Source organism: Fukomys damarensis, unplaced genomic scaffold (genome assembly GCF_012274545.1).
Source record: "Fukomys damarensis isolate Sample0158 unplaced genomic scaffold, DMR_v1.0_HiC HiC_scaffold_33, whole genome shotgun sequence".
NCBI classification, from domain to species: Eukaryota; Metazoa; Chordata; class Mammalia; order Rodentia; family Bathyergidae; genus Fukomys; species Fukomys damarensis.
The window spans coordinates 3,171,412-3,192,830 of record NW_022900945.1 but is presented as its reverse complement, the minus strand read 5'-3'; the positions used below and the strand labels follow the sequence as shown (position 1 = coordinate 3,192,830).

Here is a 21,419-nt window from a genome sequence, read left to right as displayed (position 1 = left end):
CCCCGGCATCGGGGCAGGACGGGGGGCCGGGCAGGGGCTCTTTCTGACCTCAAGGAGGGAAAGCGGCTGTCGGGCAGCTTCGAGGTGCCCAGGCCCAGGAGCAGGAGCCGGGACGGCTCGGCGAGGACATCAGGGGCCTGCTCGGCACACACCGGACGGAGGACTGGGGCTGGGGTGAGAGCTCAGCCTGCTCCAGCAGCTTCCTCTGCGCAAGGCCGAGGGAGAGGAACGGGCTCCTCTGCGCTGGCCTCTGCCAGCCTGGGATGCAGCCCCAGGCGGGAGCGAGCAGCTCAGGGCCCAGGGCGCGGGGGGCAGGACTCGGGGAGCCCCATCGGGGAGCCTCCGCGCTGGGATGTGAAGAACTGAGTGGGGGCACTGAAGGGAAAGGAAAGAGGCCCCGCAGCCTTACTGCTGTCCAAACAGTCCCACGAACCCCGCTCACCCTAGGAGAACGCTAGTGAGTTTACAGAGAAGAACCAGAAACACTCTTTTTCTTAGGCCACTGAACGTGACCATCACCTCCTCAAAGCCCGGGGCTCGGCCTAGGGGAGGCCCTGTGCCAGGGTCTCGGCCCCAGCGGATGCAGCCGAAACTTTCCGCCTGACCGGAAGTGGCCCCAGCCCAGTTCCTGTGGAAGGGAGGAAGGAGGGGTTGGGAAGCACTCGGTCCGGTCCGGCCGTCTCCCCTCTCACTGCCCCAAGCCCCAGAGGCAATCGTTCCGTTATAAGGCAGGGGAAGGTGTTTCTGCTCCCCCAGGGCACACACTGTCCTCTCAATAGCTTTAACTCCGCCTTCTCTCGTCGGGGAAGCCGTCTCCATGGCAGTGCCACTCCGAGTTGCTCTCTACCTGGTTCCGCAGAAACCCTGAGTTCAGCTACGTGTGCTGAGGACCATTCGCGAGAGGGACACGGGCACAGCACTGGCCAGGCAGGCAGCGGGAGGGGTGGACGGTGGCGGCGCCGGCGTCCAGAGTGCGCATGGCAGGGGTCCGGGCACCGGGCGCCGCAGACAGATCAAGATCACCGCGGGCAGACACAGGCTTCCTGCTCGCTCCCTGGTGCCCCGGGACAAATGGAAGTCACTCCCGGGAACAGTGAAGGACGCCCTGGGGACGGGTAAGGCAGCGGGAGTCACTTCACGCTTCTTCCCAGAGGAGAGGGCGGAAAGGTAGCCGGGACCAGGAACACCTTTAACAAGCGGCTGGCTGGATGGCAAGGTGTTACTACCTGTGCTTCTAGAACTCGCAGCCACCCACAGACTGCATCTTTGGAACACAGGAGAAAAGCAAAAGACTCTGTCTCCACATCCTGGCAATACTGTCGTCGTCAGCCTAACGACTGCGATCTTCCACCCAAGGCTGCAGCGCCCCGAGCCCCGCCCGGTGACCTGCTGGAGTCGCCCCAGAGAAGACACACGTTAGCAGCGCCATCAGAATCCATTCTGCCGGCTGCAGTGAAGAGCTCGACTGTCCCACTCATCCCTGACCCCACAGGGTCCGAGTACTTCTGCCCATGGACGCGATGACCTCGTGACATTTCTGTACGGGTCTTCCGTGTTTCTGAAAACTCTCAAAGACTCTGCAGGTCTAATGTTCTCACAATAGAAGGAGAAGAGCAAGCGGGAGAGTCGGGCAGTGGTGGAGACGAGGGCACCGCAAGCTCAGCCTCCGGGGCTCAGAGACCCACGGGGTCCCTGCCCTGGGTTCCAGGAAGAGGGGACAAAGACAGGAAGTGCCAGTGTGACACGGCCCCCAGCGGACCCCGAGGCAGGATGAGGGAACAGACGGAAAGCCTTCGGCCAGTGGAAGCCCATCCCTCGGCCCAGGGTCTAAGAGGGGTCCCCCAAGCCAGAGCAGGGAGCAGCTGCTGCTCAGGAACCCTGTGGCGACAGCGGCCGGCTTCCACGTCACAGGGGCACAGGGTGGATGGCAGGGGCAGGGCCGGGTCAGGAGGCCTCCGTTGGGCTCTCACACTTGCTGGTTCTCCCTTCGGGTCTCCCCGTTTGGTCCCGGCCAGCTGCTGAGGCAGCCCGGAAGATGCAGGTCGGCAGCCCCGACCTCAGTTGGCCTCTTTGGACTGGAGAGGCGCCAGCTTGTTGGAGAAAAGGGCGTAAACGTAAGGCCAGATCTTGTTCGTCTCCGTCCCCGAAAACTGGTGCAGCACCCCGCGGCTCCTGAAAGACAAGTGACAGGCACGGGCATCTTAGGTCCCTCCCCTGGGAGCTGGGACAGGAGGATCGGGCCAAGGCCAGGCACGGCTGGGGCCACTGTCACGGGCCACCAGGCGCCCCAAAGCGCCCCGAGGAGAGCACATGACACAGTGCCAGCCCATGTTCCCTTGGAGAGGGTGACGGGCAGGGACCCCGCACCTGCCTCAAAGCCCTTCCCAAGGTGAACCACTGCCCTCCCCCGGGAGCAACCACTCGTGGGGCCCAGATGGTCTCAGGATGGGGACCTGGGACTCGGCTCAAACCCTCAGTGACCCCGGCTGCCCTGTGCTCAACGGCGTCCGAGTGGCTCTGCCTGCTGCATGTTGCTTAAAATGTTTTACTTGTGGGATGTAAAAATTGAGGGCTTTTTCCCCACAGAGAAAGTCAGATTTCTGTCTGTCCTGGAAGACAGGAGTCCTCTGTCCGCTGCTCACCAACTCCATGAGCCTAGAGCACTAGGACACTGGCCAGGCAGCGTGCAAGCCTGGGCTTCAAGGAGCCCACCTGAGCCCTGCCCCACTCCTGGCGCTGTGGATGCCTCCAGATTCCCTGGGGACACCCAGCCTTGGCCCTCCCCACATCACACAGAGCAGGGACTTCAGCTCAGCTGCTTAGAAAGGACAAGAAGAGGGCTGGGGCAGGTCGGGGTTAGGAGCCTGAGGGGCTTCCACAAGGGCCCGGGTTCAAACCCCACACTGCCAAAAGAGACAGAGAGCAGGGGAAGAGGAGAAAAGTGGGGATGGCGGGGGGAAGCAAATCCAGAGGCAGCTTCACCCGCGGAGCAGCACTTGGGGTCCAGCTCTCTTGGTCTTGACCTGGCCGAGCCCCACCCCAGGGGGCTGAGTCCCGCCCGTACTGCCCACGCCCTCCTCCGCCCGCGCTCACCGGTACAGCTCCATGACTGGCTTGGCTGCGTCCTTGTAGCGCCGCAGCCGGGCAGCCACTGCCTCGGGCTTGTCATGCTCCTGCTGCACCAGCGGCTCCCCTGTGATGTCGTCCACGCCCTGCAATGCCACAGACAGTGGACGTGGCCAGCGGCCGGGCCACGCCACGCCAGGCCTTTCCTGCCAGCCCTCTGCCTCCTGCCCCATGGGTGAGAAGGGCAAGGAGGGTGGGGACAATGACCTCCCTAGAGACGACCCCATCCCCCTGACCTGGATCTCCACCGTCAGGCTCTCCAGGCGCCAGTGCTGCTGGTGAACTGCACTTTAAATCCACTGAACTTCCTGAAACCTCCCCAACAGCAAACCTATGTACGATGTCACGATGGCCCCCAAACAGGCCCGAAACTGCCTTCCTTTCCAAACCCTGACTTCATAGCATGGGGGAGGCTGAGGCAGGAGAATTTCTGTGAGTTTGAGGCCAGCCTGGACTACATAGTGAGCTCAAGGCCAGCTTGAACTACATAGCAAGACTCTGCTTCAAAACAACAAAAATTATAAACACATAAATAAAATGTGAGTTCTTAAAATAGAAAATATAATGTCTTAAAGAATTTGTTTCGGTAAGGAAAATTACTAACGTAGGAGAAAATACAGCCACAGGGGTCACCAGAGTGTGGCCTCAAATCTGAAGTGCACTCGAGAGCCCCCATACATCCAGGATGTCTCAAATGCAGAAGGCCCCTGGGACCTATGCACCTCTCTGCTTGGCCTGCCTTCTAGCCACGTGCTTGAAGGCACTTTAAGGGGCTCGGCTTCCAGAAGGGGCAGAGGTGGGCACTGGGCCCGCTGTGCCCCTGCCTGGGGTGCATGGCCCATGGCCTCCTGTCCCCTCGGGCAGCCCCCAGGCTGCAGGTGTCTTTCTGGGGAAACTGGGCTTTGGAAATGTCTTGCAGTAAAGCTCCCCAAATTTTTTAAGAACCTCTGAGCCTGGCTGAAGCAGGATGATCCCTCAGGGCTCAAGACCTGGGCCACACTGCAATCCCATCTCTACAACTCCTGAATGAAGCATCCAGGAAAACAATTACAAAATGTCTGCTTTGGTTTTGATTTGTTTTGTTTTCGAAATTGGACCTATCATGTGGTTCGGGCTGGCCTTGAACTCGCTGCAGTCTTCCTGCTGGATTACACGTGAGCACAACCACGCTGGGCCCAAAGCCTTGAGGCCTTTTCCGGTGCGCTGTGCCATGGGGCTCGCAAAAGCAGAGCCGCATTTTCCCAATTCCCCATCAGCAACAGATGTGACGTTGCGAACGTGTGCCGTCCTGTTTTTCTGGTCCCCTCCCATCACTCCCAAATTTGGGCTTCCGCGTCCGCACGGCTCACCGGGACGTTGGGCGGCTTGAAGTCTAGGTTGTAGACGCGGCCGCTGGGCGGGTGGACCCAGCGGCGGCTGAGCCGGTCCTTCAGGGTCTCGAAAGGGACGTTGAGGCTGATCACCAGGTCCAGGTCGCAGAGCCTGTCCAGGGCCTCGGCCTGCCCCAGCGTCCTTGGGAAACCTGGGCCCCAAACAGACGCGTCACATGCAGGACCCTGCCTGGACCTAAGAGCCGCCAGCCGCTGGGCGAGGACACCGGGAAGGTCCCGCGAGGGCCCCAGAGCACAGCTCTGCGCTGCGAAGGGAAAAGTCCGCTCCGCGAGGCTCGGTGCCTCGCCCAGAGCCCTGACTCGGTCCGTCCGGGACTCTTTCTTGCGGTGATCTCCACCCAGATGGTTCCCCACACACTGATGGGGAAAGAAAGTCCCACAGGCGCACACGGAACCTCGGAGGTGACCCTGTGGCCGACTGCACAGTGTTCTGGAACTCTGGGAGGCTGAGGCAGGAGGACTGCAAGCACTAGCTCTGACCGGGCAATGTAACCACTGAGCAAGACCCTGTCTTGAAATAAAATGCGTCTCTCCAGATTAAAGGGCCGGGATCCAGTCCACCAGCAAGGGGTCCTGGCCGTTCTTTTCGGGGTTGCAGTGTAGCTCAGGAGTAAAGGTCCCTGTGTCAGATACTCAGAGCCACAAAAAACAAAGAAACAAGCCAGGCATTTCTAAAGGTTCGGGCCTCAGCGCAGGCCAGCAAAGCAGTCCTGGGTCAGCACTGAACTCAGTATGAACTGGGAGAGGGGCCGGGACTCACACCCCAGACACGCGCACGCGCAGACGGATGTGGGCAGCTGCTCCTGACCCCGCCCCTGGGCGCCCCCAGGAGGGTCTGGGCCTTGTGCACCCCGTGAGCAGCCGGCAGGGGACAGGCCTTCTCCCTCAGGGCCGCAGGGTGAAAAGAGGAGAAACAGGGCCCGAGGGCAGCGAAGATCGCTTTACAATCCGAGGTCTCTTTACAAATCGAAGCTTCTTTCTGTGGCTCATCAGGAACACAGAACGTTAGGACTAGTGGGTGGTGCATCCCACTTCTCCGGGAGGCTGGGGCAGGAGGATCCCAAATTCAAGCCCAGCCTGGGCAATTTAGCAAGACTCCGTCTCAAAACAAAATAATAAAAATGGGCTGGAAATGTAGCCCAGTGCGGAGGCCCTTGGTTAAAGCCCCAGTACTGCAAATAAACCCTACCTCGCCTTCCTCACAAGATACTCCGCCTCTCTCCCCCTAAACCATGCTGTCCCCGCTGTGAGTGTGAGTCACGCGAAAGCACAAAGCAAGCTGCGAAGCTAAGCTCCCCACTCTGCTGCCCTGCCGCATCCGAGAGGTAGCGCTGGGGGCTCTGGCTTGGACCCCAGAAGCTCCCCCGTGAAGTCCCGTATCGCGGTTGTGTGCCGGGCAACGCTGGCCCCTGGGCCTTGGCACATGCTTCTCTGCTTGCAGGAGCCACTGAGACATTGGTGTGGCCACAAGGGCCGAGATCGGGAGGCAACAGAAGGACAAGGGAGGCCTGGCGTGCTGCTTTGGAGCCCCCTCCGCCACCCTGGAGCAGCCCTTCTCCGGGCCCGGTGACCTGCCCTCTGCACGGCTGGAAGGAGACCAAGGCGACCATACCGGGATGGAGGCCGCAGCCAGCCAGCCGGTCACTGAAGAGGAAGTCGGCCCAGGGCCTGTGGTCCACACACCAGGCTTCGTGAACCCCGGCCAAGGCTCCCTCTGCAGCTCCCTCCACCTCTCTAACCTATTTGTACAGAGACAGCTGGGGGCAGAAACAGCTGCGCAGCTGCAGACCCAGGCTGCGCATTCCCGCTGTGCCAGGTCCCCCTCTGCTCAAGGCTTCAGTATGCACAGGGGCCTGGAATTGGGGTCCCCTTAGAGATATGGGACTTTAAAAGCCTAGATTGCTAAAATCGTCACATTCCTCAACTGATAGGACTCTGGGACTCCAAAATACTGGTTTTAAAACCACAGGTTAAGCCTGTGTGGCCTGTAATCCCAGCACTTGGGAGGCTGAGGCAGGAGGGTTGCTATAAATTCAAGGCTAGTCTGAACTACATACCGAGACCCTGGCTCAAAAAACAACAAAAATGGCTTTGCAAGATGAAAGGTGAATTCTTATCCAGCAGGGGGCCAGGAGATCTTGGTGGCCAGCTCCCCTCAGCAGAGCAGCGAGGTTTTCCCAGCTGAGAGCACAGAGGAAAGGCTAGCGTCACCACACACCCCAGGGCCACAGCACCCAGGCTGTGGGGTCCCCCTCCAGCCTCTGCCCCGCCTCTTCCTTCCACAAGGTGACAGCACAGGGAGACCCGTCCCTAGGGGGGACACACACAGGTCGCATCTGCACTGTGTGTGGAGGGAGGGCCAGGTACCCAGCACACAGAGGACAGGCAGAGGCACGAGGCCGGGTCAGGGATGGGTGGTGACCAGCCGCCCATGCGGGTGGACGGGAGTTGGCGGGGCTGCCTGGAGCACAGAGCCCCTCCCCGCCGCCAGACTGCAGGCTGAGCATCCCAGAAGGACTGGAGAGCACAAAGGTGGGAAAGCTCTGGAAGTCACACTGCTACCCAGCACAGCTGGCATTCTTCACACAGAAATGCTGGGCAGGGCTATGGCTCGGTGCATGAGTGCAGCCCCGGGTTTGGTCCCTTGTACTGGAGGAAAAAGAATAGCGTGTGATGTTTTGAGCCAGGCGTGGTGGCACATGCCTGCAATCCCAGCACTCGGGAGGCTGAGGTAGGAGGATCTCCCTGAGTTTGCAGCCAGCCCGGGCTATACAGTGAGTTCCTGGCCACACTGGGAGACTGTCTCAAAAATAACAAAAAAGCAAACATGAAAGTAGTCAATTTACTTCAAGCATAAAAAAAATAATTCTTCATAAAGTCTACACAGGGAGGGAAATGTCTTCAACAAAGAGTGTGACACCAGCCATAGCCTTCGAACTCGAAGCCTGGTCAGGACAAGCAGCAAAGACCACAATGTGCCTCAGGCACGGGGCCCACTCCAGGCCCCCGGCACCGTCTAAGCCCCATCCTGGAGACAGGAAGTCCTGGCCACAGCCCTCCTGGGCCTTTCCTCCTGCACTGAGTGGGGAGGGAAACCAGCAACAAAATCCAACTAAGAAGTTGTGCTAAACAACCACACACATCACCAGACACAGTGTGCACTCTGTGCCATGGTGTGTAAGTACACAATGCCTGGGTGCCTGGAATCCCAGCACTCTGGGAAGCTGAGGCAGGGGGATCTCAAGCCTAAACCTAGCTTGGGTTACTTAGCAATTTAGTGACACCCTGTCTCAAAATAAAAATAAAAAGTGAAGGGCTGGGGGTGTAGCTCAGTGCAAAGGCCTTGAATCCAATCCCTAGTAACAAAAAGAAAGTGTGCAATTCAATCCTTTCTAGTACATTTAGGGACGAATCAAGAGATTAGAGCACCAGCAGATGGAGGGAGGGGAGAAGGGTGGGAGACAAAGACACAGAGCTCAGCTGCGTTAGGTGCCTGTACCACTCCCGTAGGACTAATGAGGGCAAGGCAAAAACAAGTAAAACCCAAACTGCAACAACAACCCAAGAAAAAGCAAGAAGAGAGATTAATCAAAGTGAAATGTGCAGGTAGGCAAGAGAATTCATGCACAGAGTTCTCTATATGAAACAAAAAACCGTACTATCTAGAAAAACTGTAATAATTATAACAAAAGCCAAGCAGGGCACTCTCCTGGCCATACCCACCCTCCGCAAGAGGTTCATTTCAGTTTCACCGCTGTTATTAAATTTGAAAATTAAGAGCTTTTTTTCTTTTGTTTGCTTGTTTTCTGAGAGAGGCTCTTGTTATTGATCCCAGGCTGGCCTCCAACTTGCGGCGATCCTCCTGCCTCAGCCTCCTGAGTGCTGGAATTACAGGTGTGCGCTGTGACGCCCTGATACTTTCTTATTAAACCGGCAATCTGCACCTCAGACACCGTGGATGTAGCTTTGCCCTGAATTTTAATCCATCCAGTCCTGAGAGCCACTGCATAAGTCAGAGAAGCAGATTCTCCTGACCACTGAACTTCAAGGGTAAGGACAGTTGTCCTGTGCCTGACTCTGGTGCTCAGGGCACCTGGGCATGTGTGATATGAATGTATAGATCAATGTCTAAAGTCGATTTTTAAATGTGAGAAAGTTTAAAACTTTGTTCTGCTGGTCTTGGTGGCGCGCACTTGAAATCCCAGCACTCAGGAGGCTGAGGCAGGAGCATCACTGAGTTAGTGAGATAGGGTCTCAAAAAACAAACAAAAACGTTGCACATTTTATTTTTAACTTTCCCCTCACTTACTTTTAATATGAACTCAGCTGTTGAACTTTCAGGCCCAGTTGGGCCACATCCCCACCGCTGGTTTCCCATCCTGTTCCCTCGGCCTAAGTGGGCTCAGAGCCACCTGCTCGCACGGGGCTGCCCGGGACCTGTGCCCTGCACCCCAGCCCCTCACCTGCTCTCCGTGCCCATCGGGCTCAGGTCGGGCAGACCCTGCACACGCGCGTCCTTGACCCCCGCGGGGACCCAGGGACCCAGAGCAGCAGGGAGGCTGCGGAGGCGAGGTGAGGGGAGGCCGGCTGGGAGGCGCAGGTCCGGGAGCGCAAGAGCGGACTCAGCACCTGCAGCCGAAGAGGGCTGCAGCAGCATCCACTGAAAGGAGCCTCGATTTCCTGCCCCACCTGGTGGCGCACGTCTGTCATCCCTGCGCTCAGGAGGCTGAGGCAGGAGGATCGCTGTGAGTTCAAGGACGGCTGGACTGAACTGCATAGTGAGACCCTTTCTCAAAAATAAAAAAAGAAAATAAAAGCTTGCTTTATGCAGCTCTGGGGCTGGGCCCAGGCCCAGCACACTGGGCCGCTGTGCCCACCCTGGACATCCAACCTGGCAGACGATGTCCTTCAGGTTAACTTCATCACGACTTCCGGTCTCTCCACACCCACCAGGCAGGGGTCTCTCCGAGCGGCGGCATCCTCTTTACAAGCTGTCGCCTGGGCTCCCTCTTTGTCCCTGTCGTCCACCCACCCCGTGAGTCACGCATTTTCTCGAATTCATTGTTCAGCTGGGCGTCTGCTGGAGATTACCCTACCCTTCATCACTGCTCAGAAAGTCTAACCAAACTTTCTTCTAAAATAACTGAAATTGCGGAAGCTATTTTAAAACCAAACTGCAAGCCTGGCGTGGGGGGCACACCTGGAATCCTAGTGCTCAGGAGGCTGAGGCAGGAGAGCCACTCTTAGGCTGAGGCCAGCCTGGGCTACACAGTGACATCCTCTCTCAAACAATAAACAAATAAAAATCAAAACATGAATGTGCCATTCTGCGGGAGACTTTGATGGCTACCTGGCTACAGAAACAAATTTTTGTTTGTTTGTTTGTGACAAGGTCTCACTATGTACTTCAGCCTGGCCTTGAACTCATTATGCAGCCAGCCCACTACGATGACTTCAAACTCAGTGATCCTCCTGCCTCAGCCTCCTGAGTGTTGGGGTTACTGGCATGCACCACCACACTGGGCTTTATCTATTTCATTCTTGTTGTGGAGGATTTTGTGTGTGTGTGTGTGTGTGTGTGTGTTCGTAGTATCAGAGTTTGAACTCAGGACCTTGTGCTTGCAAGGCAGGCATGGGGCCACTGAGCTATATGCCCGGCCCTATCCATTTGATTCTTGAAACAACGTACTGTGGGTTGTCAGGAGGCCTACATCCCCGAGGTGATGCCACACGGGCCCAGCCCTGCCAGGCACCCGGGTCTGGCACGGTCCGGCCCTGCTCACAGAGAGACGCAGACCCAGCGGGCCCAGCCCGGCAGCTGCTCCTAAATGCTCTTCCTCTCCCGCAAGAGGCTTCGCAATGTGGGTGGACCCAGGAGGCTGAGGCAGGAGGATGGCTCTGGGTTACAAGTGAGACCTTGTCTCAGAAGAAAAGGAAAAGTAGAAAAAGAGGAAGGCCCTCTCCCTCCTCCGGCACACGCACACCCAGCACTGAGCTTTGCCGTGAGGACAAGCCAGCCACACGGTGCACCGCGCGGGCTCCACACACCGGTGGGCCCAGCAGCGTCATCTGTCACGAGAGCGTGGGGCCCATGCCGGGCTCGGTGCCGAGGACAGCAGGCCTGGCGCTGGGCCGGGGACAGCTTGCTCACACCACCAGACGGACGTTGGGCCTGGAGCTGCAGGGACCAGATGGGCCTACAGCGAGCTCAGGGAGGCTGCTCCGGACAGAACAGCTCCACCAACCGCCCGGCCCACTCCAGCCCTGCGACTGGGGACAGAGCCCAGCTGCGCCCACATCACGCACAAACCTTCCTTCTAAGCCACCCCCGGGAGAAATCGGGCACAGAGCGGCATGCAAACTGTACAAGGCCTCAGCCAGGAACGCCTGAGCTGGGAGTCAACCCCCAGCCAGGCGCCAGGGCCCAGGCCTCCAAAGACTTAACAAGGTCTTCCTTGGCGCACACGGTCAGGTTCACTAAGATAACATGGATTCATATTACAAGACAGGAGCCTCACAGTGAAGAGATTTAAGGTAAAGAAATCATTGTAAACTCAACAGGAGGCTGAGGCAGGAGGATCCCTATGTGTCCAAGGCCAGCCTGGGCTATAGAGCAAGACCCTGTCTCAAAAAGAAGAAAAGAAAAGAATGCACAATGGTGAAATGGCCTTAGCTGAGAGGCCCAGAACAGTGGTGACAGCCAAGACACACAAAGCCCTGGCACCCAGGAGAGCTACAGGTCCTAACACAGAGCGGCCTCATCTCCACCTGGTTGTTCCCGGAAATGCTGCCTCTTCCAGCTCTGCTGTGGTCCCACGCAGGCCTGAGAACCCCAAGTCCACTGCCACAGAGCTGCTTCCGTCTTTCCGAGACCAGCCCTAGCCGTGACGCCCACACACGACACCCGGTCACCTGGCTCCTCCTCGGGGTACAGGCTGGGAGGCGCTTGGCTGAGTCCCGCCCCGCGCCTCTGGTTCCGGGCCCCCAGAGTCCCAGCCCCCTCATCCTTCTGGGGAACATCCAGCCACCCAGCTATCCGTCCATCCACCCACCCAGCTATCCATCCATCCACCCACCCAGCCATCCATCCATCTGTCCACCTGTCCACCCAGCCATCCGTCCATCCATCTACCCAGCCATCTGTCCACCTGTACACCCAGCCATCTGTCCATCTGTCCACCCAGCCATCCGTCCATCCACCCACCCAGCCATCCGTCCATCCGTCCACCCAGCCATCCGTCCATCCACCCACCCAGCCATCCGTCCACCTGTCCACCCAGCTATCCATCCATCCACCCACCCAGCCATCCGTCCATCCACCCACCCAGCCATCCGTCCATCTGTCCACCCAGCCATCTGTCCATCCGCCCACCCAGCCATCTGTCCATCCATCCACCCAGCCATCCGTCCATCCATCCACCCAGCCATCCGTCCATCTGTCCACCCAGCTATCCATCCATCCACCCACCCAGCCATCCGTACATCCGTCCACCCAGCCATCTGTCCACCTGTCCACCCAGCCATCCAGCCAGCCATCCGTCCATCTGTCCGTCCGGCTGTCCCGTCCCTCCTGCCTGTGGATGAGACCGTGCTCCCCTCAGTGTCCCACGCGGAGGACCCTGCATTGGTGTCCATTCCTAGTGCTGTGCACTTCCTTGCACAACTGACCCCAGGCCAGAACCCATCAGCGCAGGGCCTGCTGCCACTGCAGTGGGTGCCCAGCAGCACCTGGACGCATGCCCTGAGCAATCCCAGTTTCCGTCACTGCAAGGTGAGAGCCACGGCCCACAGCTGTGGTCTGCGCAGCTCCTGGAGAATAAGAAAGAACCTAAACATTAAGATGAGCTCCAGGACCCAGCATGAGGCACTCGGGAGGCTGAGGCAGGAGGATGACTGTGGATTCGAGCCCAGCCTGGGCTACACAGTTTCCACGTCGTAGAACCGTAACACTCTCTAACGGCATTGGGGATGCAGGGAATCTCATCTGCACAGACCGAGGAGGGCGAGGAGACCCCGGCCAGCCCCTCCAGAGCCTGGCTCCCATCACTCACCGTCCAGCAGCCAGTGCTGGCCGCTCCGGAGCTCCAGCTCGGACACCATGAGCTGCGTGATCACGTGGTCAGGCACCAGCAGGCCCTTCTCCAGGTACTGCCGGGCCATGTCACCGACCGCTGCAGAGAAGAGAGGAGACGCTGAGGCAGGCTCCGGGGAGGCGATGCTGGCCAGTTCCAAGCACCCAACCAGGGGTGGAGGAGACACCGCCAGAGGGTCTGAAACCATGATGCCAGATGCAGAAAAGGAAAAAAGACCCAGCACCCTGGAGGCTGAGACAGAAGGACCTCCTGGAGTTCAGTGTCAGCTTGGGCTGCAAGGTGAGTTCAAGGCCAACCTGAACTGTGCACTGAGATCCTGTCTCAAAAAGACAGAAAAAGGGTACAAACAGGAAAAGAAATCAAATTATCTTTATTTGCAAGTGACAGGGCCTTATGCTTAGAACACCCTAAAGACTTCACCAAAAGATTTAGAGCTGGTAAACAAATTCAGCAAAGGAGCACAATTCAGAGTCAACATTTTTAAAAATCAATAGGTTTTCTATTTTCTTGCAGAATGGGAGAAAATATAAATTCAAATCAATATACTCAACTTCAACTTTGAGAAACACATATTCCACTTCTAGCCAGATTGAATAGTATGTGAATTTTCAAAAAATAAGACTGGCCAGGGCCTGGGATTTAGCACAGTGCCACTGCCGCCTGCCTCCTAAGCATAAGGTCCTGAGTTGAATTCCTGGTCCTGAGTTGAATTCCTGGTACCAAAAAAAAAAAGTAAGACTGCCTGCTAAATCACACACGTCACACAGCGCCAAGCTCACAACCTGAAGGCGGCACAGAAGTAAAGATACTGCCCGGACAGTGGCACCTGGTGAGCTGTGAGTGGTGGCACCCAGAGCCACCCTGGGGTTATGGCAAGACCAGCTCAAAGGAAAACAGCTCTTAGAGGACGAGGACACCCATAGGTGTGACATCCCACGAGGAGGGGCACAGCGAGGCACACACACACACACACCCCTCAGGTGTCTGGAGAGTGTGAAATTCTACAGCCACACTGAACACTCAGGGTGAGCCAGGTGTGGTGGTGCACGCCTGTCATCCCAGCACTCGGGAGGCTGAGGCAGGAGGATCTTCGAGGCCACCATGGCCTCTATAGTAAGACCCTGTGTCAAAACACCAAATTAATAGATTCATTAACTTCAAAATAAATAAAAATCCACACCAAGCTGTATCTTCACCAGCGAGGATTCACACCTCCAGCTCCATCTCATAGGGGTGCTGTCTCGGAACACAGCTCTCAGGCCCACGTGGCAGTGACCCAGGGTCCGTTCAGAGCACTACAAGCAGCTGAGCTGGGCCAAGGCTGTGTCCAGGGCTCAGGGGTGTCAGGGGGAGCAGCCCACACCCCAGCCTGCTTCTGGGACCATCCTGCTGAACCACGGCCCACCCTCTTTCCAGCTTCTCTCTTCGAGTTGCCCAGTCTGGGCTTAAATTTGTGCACTCATCAGAGCCAAGGCCTCGGTTGGTCTGGGCTCTGCACCCAGAGAGAGCCGCTCTGCTGTCCCGGCCTCCGAGTTAGGAAGAAGGTTTCCCCTCAATGTGGCCCCAGCCCTGACAGCCGTGGCTTTCAAGCAATGAGGACTCCCCAAAAGCCTCCTCATCCACACCGCAGGAATCACACAGTAAACTCGGCGGGCTGGTGTGCACCTGTGCTCCCAGCACCCAGGAGGCTGAGACAGGAGGATCACCGAGAGTTCGAGGCCAGCCTGGGCTACACAGGAAGAATCCCAAAGTGGGAGCAGTGGCGCCCCCCACAGAGCAGACCACCGGTCTCTCTCCCCAAGCGCTGGACACAGGTGACTGAGTAGGGCGGCTGCCGCCAACCAGGTGTCAGAAGGGCGCTGGCAGTGCTGTCGGCTTCCGTCCACACCAGCCGGCAGGAAGGTCACTGCCTCCACCAGCTCTTGAATTGGAGAGGCCCCGGCCCTCAGCAGCCGATCTTCCTAACACCCACAGAAACGCAGGGGCAGCCGTTAAACCCAGTTAGGACTTGGGGTTCTTTCCGGGATTCGACCGGGAGCTCAGGATTTAGAGAATCACTTTCTGTTTTCCAGCTAACCCACACTCGCCCCAAGTCCTTATGCCTGGCAGGACTGCCAAGACCCAGCAGTCTGTCCCTGTCCCTATGTGTCTGTGTTTCCCTCTGATTTTTGAGGCTGGGTCTCACATAATTCCAGGCTGGCCTGGAACTCACAGCGACCCTCCTGCCTCAGCCTCTCCAAGTGCTGAGATCACAGATTTACACCACCACGCCTGGCTCCTCCCACTGTCTGCAGCAGCTCTGGAGTCATCTTTTGTGCCTGCATTTATAAGATGTGGTCCAGATACCATGAGGGCTGCTGCCGGGCACTGTCCAGGGGAAAGCCAGCTTGGAAACACACGACGCTGTGTCCTCGTCCACCTTGTTCACGGGACCTGACACTGTGTGACTTCCAGCTCTTCCCCAGTCAGAATGACCGGGAAAGCGGAGTGTTCTGAATCCATTAGAACATGGAGGCAGCCAGGACAGCGCAGCTAAAGACCCTCAGGAGAGAGGACTGCAGAGCCGCTGCAGGAAGCGGCCAGAACGGGGAAGCCCCCAAACAGGGAGCACTTCCGGGGAGCAGCCCCAGCGCCCCGAGCTGGGCACAAGAGGTTGGAGGAATCTAGAATCCTAATCACACGGGGACAGGAGAGCAAAGCCGGGCAGGGCCTGCCGGGTCGAGAGCCAGGGGAAAGGCAGAGCCGGGAGTCAGGGGCCCCAGTGGCCAGCTGGACAGCAGGTCCTGACTCGCTTCCAATCCACGACAGCGAGAAACGGGACAGCAGCCACACTCAGGCCCCAAACCCTGGAAAAGCACGGGAAACCCCAAAGCCGCATGAAAGGGAGACCTCACACTTGGTCCACACTGCAGACTGTATTTCTTTTAAACTCAGTGGAGCGAATGCAGGTCGGAAACTGCTCAGCCTTTGGAAAAACTGATGTGCGAGCTGGGATCCATAGCTACCACTTACGGAGCTGGGAACGTGGACACAGTCGCCATTCTCCAGACTACGCCAGCGTCGCTCGGCAAGAAGGGGGAGGAGGAAGAAGCAGCTGAGTTAAAATCTAGGAAAACAAAGTCACAGTCTGACAGAGCCACAGCCTGCACAGAAAGACCTCCAGAGACTTAGCTGATCAAACTGGCAACCATGGAGAACCCACTCACCTAGGAAGGACAGTTTTAAAAAGCACACGTGTGCTGTCCCGCACCTGTGAGCCCAGCACTCAGAAGGCCGAGGCAGGAGGATCGCCACGAGTTCTGAGTTCAAGGTCAGCCTGGGCTCCACACGGAGACCGTCTCAGAAAACAAATAAAGCCAAAGAGCAGGTTTGGCGAAGGGAGGGTGGGCCAAGGGGTGACAGACGGCGCATGTACAGCTCTACCCAGGCCCTGCTCCCAGGGCCCTGTCTGGTCCTCACAGCTCCCGCCCCACCCGCAAAGCCAGCCCAGGCCGCAGATGCCGCTCCAAAGCCTGCGACTTCCCGCAGGCTGCTTCCACGTGCTGGCTCTGTCTGGGTCGCCCCTCCATGCAGGCGCTATCCCCTCCCCAAATCCCCAGGGAGACCCACGTAGTCCCCAGCACAGCACCTCCGCCAGCTCCATCTGGCTCCACACACCAGTCCCTCAGGCTTCCGGAACTCTGAGCTGCACCTGTGTGGCTCTGGGTTTAAATCCACAGTCCTCACCCCACCTGGGCCAGGGCTCCACCCAGAACACCTGTTCCCTCCCCTCCAGCAATTGCCAACCTTCAAGGCTGTCTTCTGTCCAGAGGAGGGCTGCTGAGCCCTGGCAAAATGGAAGACACTAAAAAGTCTAAAACTAGTGATTCACGCCTGCCACTCCAGCACTTGGGAGGCTGAGGCAGGAGGATCTCTGAGCTTGAGGCCAGCCTGGGCTACATAGTAAGACCCTGTCAAAAAAATCAACAGGGCCAGGGATTTATCTCAATGGTTCCACCACCTGCCTCACAAGCACAAGGTCCCGAGTTTGATCCCCAGTACCCCCCCAAAAAATCAAAAAATAAATAAATATTAATGTGATAAAAATAGCCCAATAAAAGCCTTACAGAAACTGAGTGCATACTTTACCTTATAAAGTCTCTGAAGGCAGAGGCCATTTCATACTCTTACTAATAGGCACTCTTGGAAGCATTGATTTTACAAGTCTCAAGTTCAACATCTGCCCATTTTTCTGCTGGTACAGTAACACTTCTTAACTGGTACCCTACTTTAGTCTAGAAACTTCCACAGTTGCCAATGACCTGGGTGATGTGTTCAAAATGGGAATCCACTGCCAGCCCTATGTCTAAAACCAAAGGCTTTCTCCGGAGTTAGGAAATGGTTTCTCAGCCTTGATTTCAAAAGCCTAGGGCACCAAAGAAAAAACAGACAGACCAGCTGGCTTCATCAAACTCAAACACCTGTGCATCAAGCCGGGTGTGGTGACGGACGCCTGTAACCCCGGCACTCAGGAGGCTGAGGCAGGAGGATCCCCGTGAGTTTGAGTTTGAATTTGAACTACATAGCCAGACCCTATCTCAAAAGACAAAAGAAAAGAAAAGCTAATACAAGTGCTGTGGACTAGCGCTAACAGGTACCCACTAACAGCCAGACTGGGCCTGGAGCACGTCCCAAGAATCACAAGGCGCTGGGCCACTGGTTAATTCGCCCCAAAGAAAGTGCTGAGAGCCAAGAAGGACATGGCGCCCGCTGCCTGGGAATGCCGGGGGGTGGGGAGAGCGCCTGGCCCAGCCAAGGAGGGGCCACACTGCCAGGGCTGCCCAGGCACAAGGACAAACTGTTAAAGTGTAACATCCACCGCCTCTGCAGGCCGGACAAGTGGACCTTTGGTACCAAGTCTCAAAGGCCACGCTGACACAAACATCACAGGCAGGGTGAGGGGTGAGCCCTAAAATCACTTGTCCAACTCCTGTGCTTGAAAGAATTTGTCTGCTAAGGGAATTACACTTGATCCGGCATCGGGAAGCACACGGTGGCCAAGGTCACCAGGAAAACGTAATTCCAGTGTGGGCAACACTTGGGATAACCAGTGTGAGGGTACCCTTCGTAATTCACAACAGTCAGGCCAGGCGTGCTCGTGAAAGCCTGTAGCGCTGTGGGAGGCTGAGACAGGAGGATCCCAAGTTTGAGCCCAGCCTGGGCAACTTAGGCATTTAGCAAGACCCTGTCTCAAAGCAAAAAATAAAAATAGCTGGAGGTGTAGCTCAGTGAGAAGACCCCGGGTCCCATCCCCAGTACCACAGTAAAAAATTTACTTGGGGGCAGGGGATGTAGCTCAGTGGTTCCGCCACTTACCTCACAAACGCAAGGTCCTGAGTTCGATCCCTGGTACAAAAAAAAAATTTACTTGGTAGGTTTTAAAGGGATGAGGCAATCCCACATACCCTTCATACTGAATTTACATGAATTTATAACTATTTGGAGCCCCGAATGTCTGCTTCATGAGTACAGTGGGCCTTTGACTTGCAAACTCAATCCGTTCTCAAAGGCTGGTTGTAACTCAAGTTGGTCAAGGAAGGCTCAGGCCCCTCCACACGGCCTTCAGAGTCTCTCTCCTGCACACAGGCGGATCTCAGTGTCCTTAGAGAGACCCCGGCCCAGGATTTCCCAGTGAACCCCACACAGGAGAGGATGTGTCCTGTTCCTTCCAGAGCTCCTTAAGGGTTAAGACTGTATCTGAGACCATCTGGAAGCACAAACAGCCAGTGTTCAGGTTGTAAGTCAAGACTTTGTTCATAAAACTAAAACTCTGGTTGTAACCCAAGTCATTCATCTGTCAGGACGGTCGTAACTTGAGGGCCCACTGTATGTAAATGAATCAGTCAGGCACCAGGGGCTGTGACACGGCTGGGGCCTGACCCTCACTGGGGCAGAACACACACTCAGATGCACAGGCCCTGGGCCCAAGCCCTGAGGCCAAGAAGTAAATAAATAAAACTTAAAGCCCCTGCCGCTGCCCACGCCAGGTCCCACTGCGTCCCTGCATCCACAGGGCCTGGCAGGCACCAACTCCGGGGAGGATGTGCCCCCAGCACGCAGGCTCCTGCTGTCAGCAACCTCGGTACCCAGCAGGCTGGGCTGGGTTGGTGCCAGGGCGTGGCTGGGGACCTAGGAGGCCAGGGGATGGCAGGGTCCCTGAGCCCCCGCCCACGAGTCAGGGTGGAACCAGCATAACCACACAGCCCTGGACGGCCGCCCAGCAGGAACCCCAATTTCCTCCAGACGCTGGGCAATGAGCAGCAACAGGTCGCTCCTAGCGTGAAGCTTTACTTTGTCTTTCCTTGTCTGTTTTTGAGACAGGGTCTGGCTGTGCGGTCAAAGCAGAATTCAAAGCAGATCCTCTTGCCTCAGCCTCCTAAGTGCTGAGATTACAAACCTGCCCCCAGCTCGGAAAGTGAGGAAGCAGGGCTGGATGTAGTGCTGGGCTCTGCCCCAGTGCTCAGAAATTGTTGCTCTTATGTAAGACGGGCACCCGCACTTAACGTGCGCACACACAGAGTCGGGCCCCTGAGCGTGGTCGTCTCTTCAGGACCACTTGGCCTCTGTCTAACTGGACACACAGGTCCCTGCTGCAAAACCAGCAATGCCGTAGTGAACACAATAAAGAGCAGAAATGGATTCGTTCTTGAACATCTTTCCTCACAGCCAACTCCAAGACGTGTCCAAGGGGAAATTGGCCACATTTCCTACACCTGAGATGGACACCCAGGAGAACAACTCACTGAGTAATGCTACCGCGGGTTCTCCTACTCTGCAGATTTGCCCCAAGAAAAAAGCAATCACTATCAGAATTTTTTTTTTTTTTGAGGCAGGGTCTCGCAGGGTCTCAAAGTGAGGGCAATCCTCCTGCCTCAGCCTCGTGAGTGCTGGGATTACAGGCATGCTCCACCACAGCTGGCTAACATTCTTTGTGATCGTGACCCCTGACGCTGGCATGGGAAGACAGCTCCCCTGCTACTGACTCAACAGCCAGAAGAGACCTTGGGCCAGAGACCTATAGGGGTGGGAGCTGAAAGGGGGCCTGGGGGAGCCCGGATTGCAGCATCCCGGCCACACGGAGCGAAGCCCAGATGCACCGCAAGCCGTACCACCACATAAGCAGAACAGACCACCCCACAGGCTGACTTCTGGGGAGATGGAGACAGGTAGTGGCGCACGCCTGTCACACAGCACTCAGGAGGCTGAGGCAGGAGGATTGCAAGCTCTAGGCCAGCCTGGGTTACATAACAAGACCCTGTGTCGAAAAAAAAAAAGCAGTAGGATCCACAGCTCAAGCCCAGCCTAGGCAACCTCACACTGCACAAGACCTGGTCTCAAAATAAAACATAGGGCTTGGGGCGCAGCTCAGTGTGAAGGCCCTGGGTTCAGTCCCCAGTAATCCTGCAAAAATAAAAATAAAACAAAGTGTGCACAGAGGGAAGAGGTGAGCAGGCGGGGCACTGCAGCGGCCCTTCCTGGGGGGCAGCTGGTACCAGGCAGCGGCTGCAGGAGCACAGCAGGCTGCCCGGGCCCATGGCACACAGGGCCGGCTCCATCAGGGTGCCCCTCACAGCCAGCGGCCAGCACAGAGCTGGGCACCAGGCAGGGCTCTCCGGCCGCAGCCCCCAGGGCACCACTTCACCTCTGGAGAGGAAAACAGCCCGCGCTCCCACCCAGTCCGGGGAGCCAGCCGCCCTCCTTCTACCTCCCCTCTCGGTTGGGAGGTACTTGATCCCCAGAAGACCAAAGACCCCGCAACTTCCAGTCACTCTGACCCCAGGAAACGGGCTGGGGACCAGAGGACAAAGTCCATACAGGAAGACTTAAGATGATCAAGGGCAACAGCCAATGGAGTCTTCAAAGCCTCAGCCCAGGAGCGAGCGTTCCCAGCCACACTTCTACAAGGGAAAGGCCAGGTCCTCAGGAGCCCTGCTGCCCGGAATGGAGCGTGCACCCAGGGGCACTAAAGACGCCCAGCTTGGTGCTCCCCGCTGTCTCCACCCCAGACCTCAGGCCACTCCCAACACAGAGGGCAGCAAAGGCTGGCAGATGGCATCAGAGGGAAAACTGCACACCCCAGGAGGGTCAGACCAGGCACCCCCTAGCCACCCCTCCCTGTAAATGGGGGTGCACAGAGGTGAAAGGACAGGGCCGCAGAATGGGCGACCTAGGCCCCTGCTTCACCACGCCAGCTATGGAAGGCTCAGCCTGGTGGCCCACAGACCTGTGATCCCAGCACTCTGGGAGGCTGAGGCAGGAGGATCGAAAGTTCAAGCCCAGCTTGGGCAACTGAAGCAGTTTAGTGAGAACCTGTCTCAAAAATGAAAAGGGCAGAGGATGTGGCTCCCCAAAAGGCCCTGGGTCCAATGCCCAGCACCAAGGAGAACAAAAGTCAGAATCCCAGGAAGGGGCAGGGTCAGAGTAGGATCAAAATACACCCCCGGAGGAGGGTGGGGCCCGGTGCCGGGCGGTGGTGTCCCTGAGCTGTCCGGGTGTCCATCCAGGGGACAATACTCGCCTGTGCCGCACTCTGGTTACCAGTCCCGTCCCACTTGGCGCACAGTGGGGTGGGATGTGCAGTGTGTCCGCGCGTGTGTCCCGCGTGTGCAGGGTCAAGGGGCACAAAAAACGGGGGTCCGGGACAGGACGGGGGCTGGACTCGTGGACCTGTGCAGGCAGGGGGCGTCCTGCGGACGTCGGCCTCAAGGCGGCGGTGGAGCGGCCTTTGCAGCCCAGAATGCAGGGGTAGGCGCAGGTCCCCGCCGGGCCG

At 57.3% G+C, this 21,419-nt stretch overlaps 1 protein-coding gene across 2 annotated transcripts in view; it reads right to left on the bottom strand.

Moving 5' to 3' along the window:
• Positions 1–6: 6 nt before the first annotated feature.
• Ak4 (adenylate kinase 4) overlaps positions 7–21,419 on the bottom strand; it is a 26,486-nt gene continuing 5,073 nt past the window's right edge. The window contains exons 1-5 of one of the 2 annotated variants that reach the window (XM_010605081.3): positions 16,239–16,458; positions 12,569–12,688; positions 4,476–4,648; positions 3,094–3,212; positions 7–2,172 (exon numbers count right to left, since the gene is read on the bottom strand). In XM_010605081.3, coding sequence (XP_010603383.1) covers positions 2,058–2,172; positions 3,094–3,212; positions 4,476–4,648; positions 12,569–12,677 — 516 coding nt within the window. In that variant the 5' untranslated portion in view covers positions 12,678–12,688; positions 16,239–16,458 and the 3' untranslated portion in view covers positions 7–2,057. Of the gene's footprint in view, positions 2,173–3,093; positions 3,213–4,475; positions 4,649–12,568; positions 12,689–16,238; positions 16,459–21,419 lie in introns of those variants that run through there. The other variant, XM_010605082.1, reaches the window with a different exon arrangement.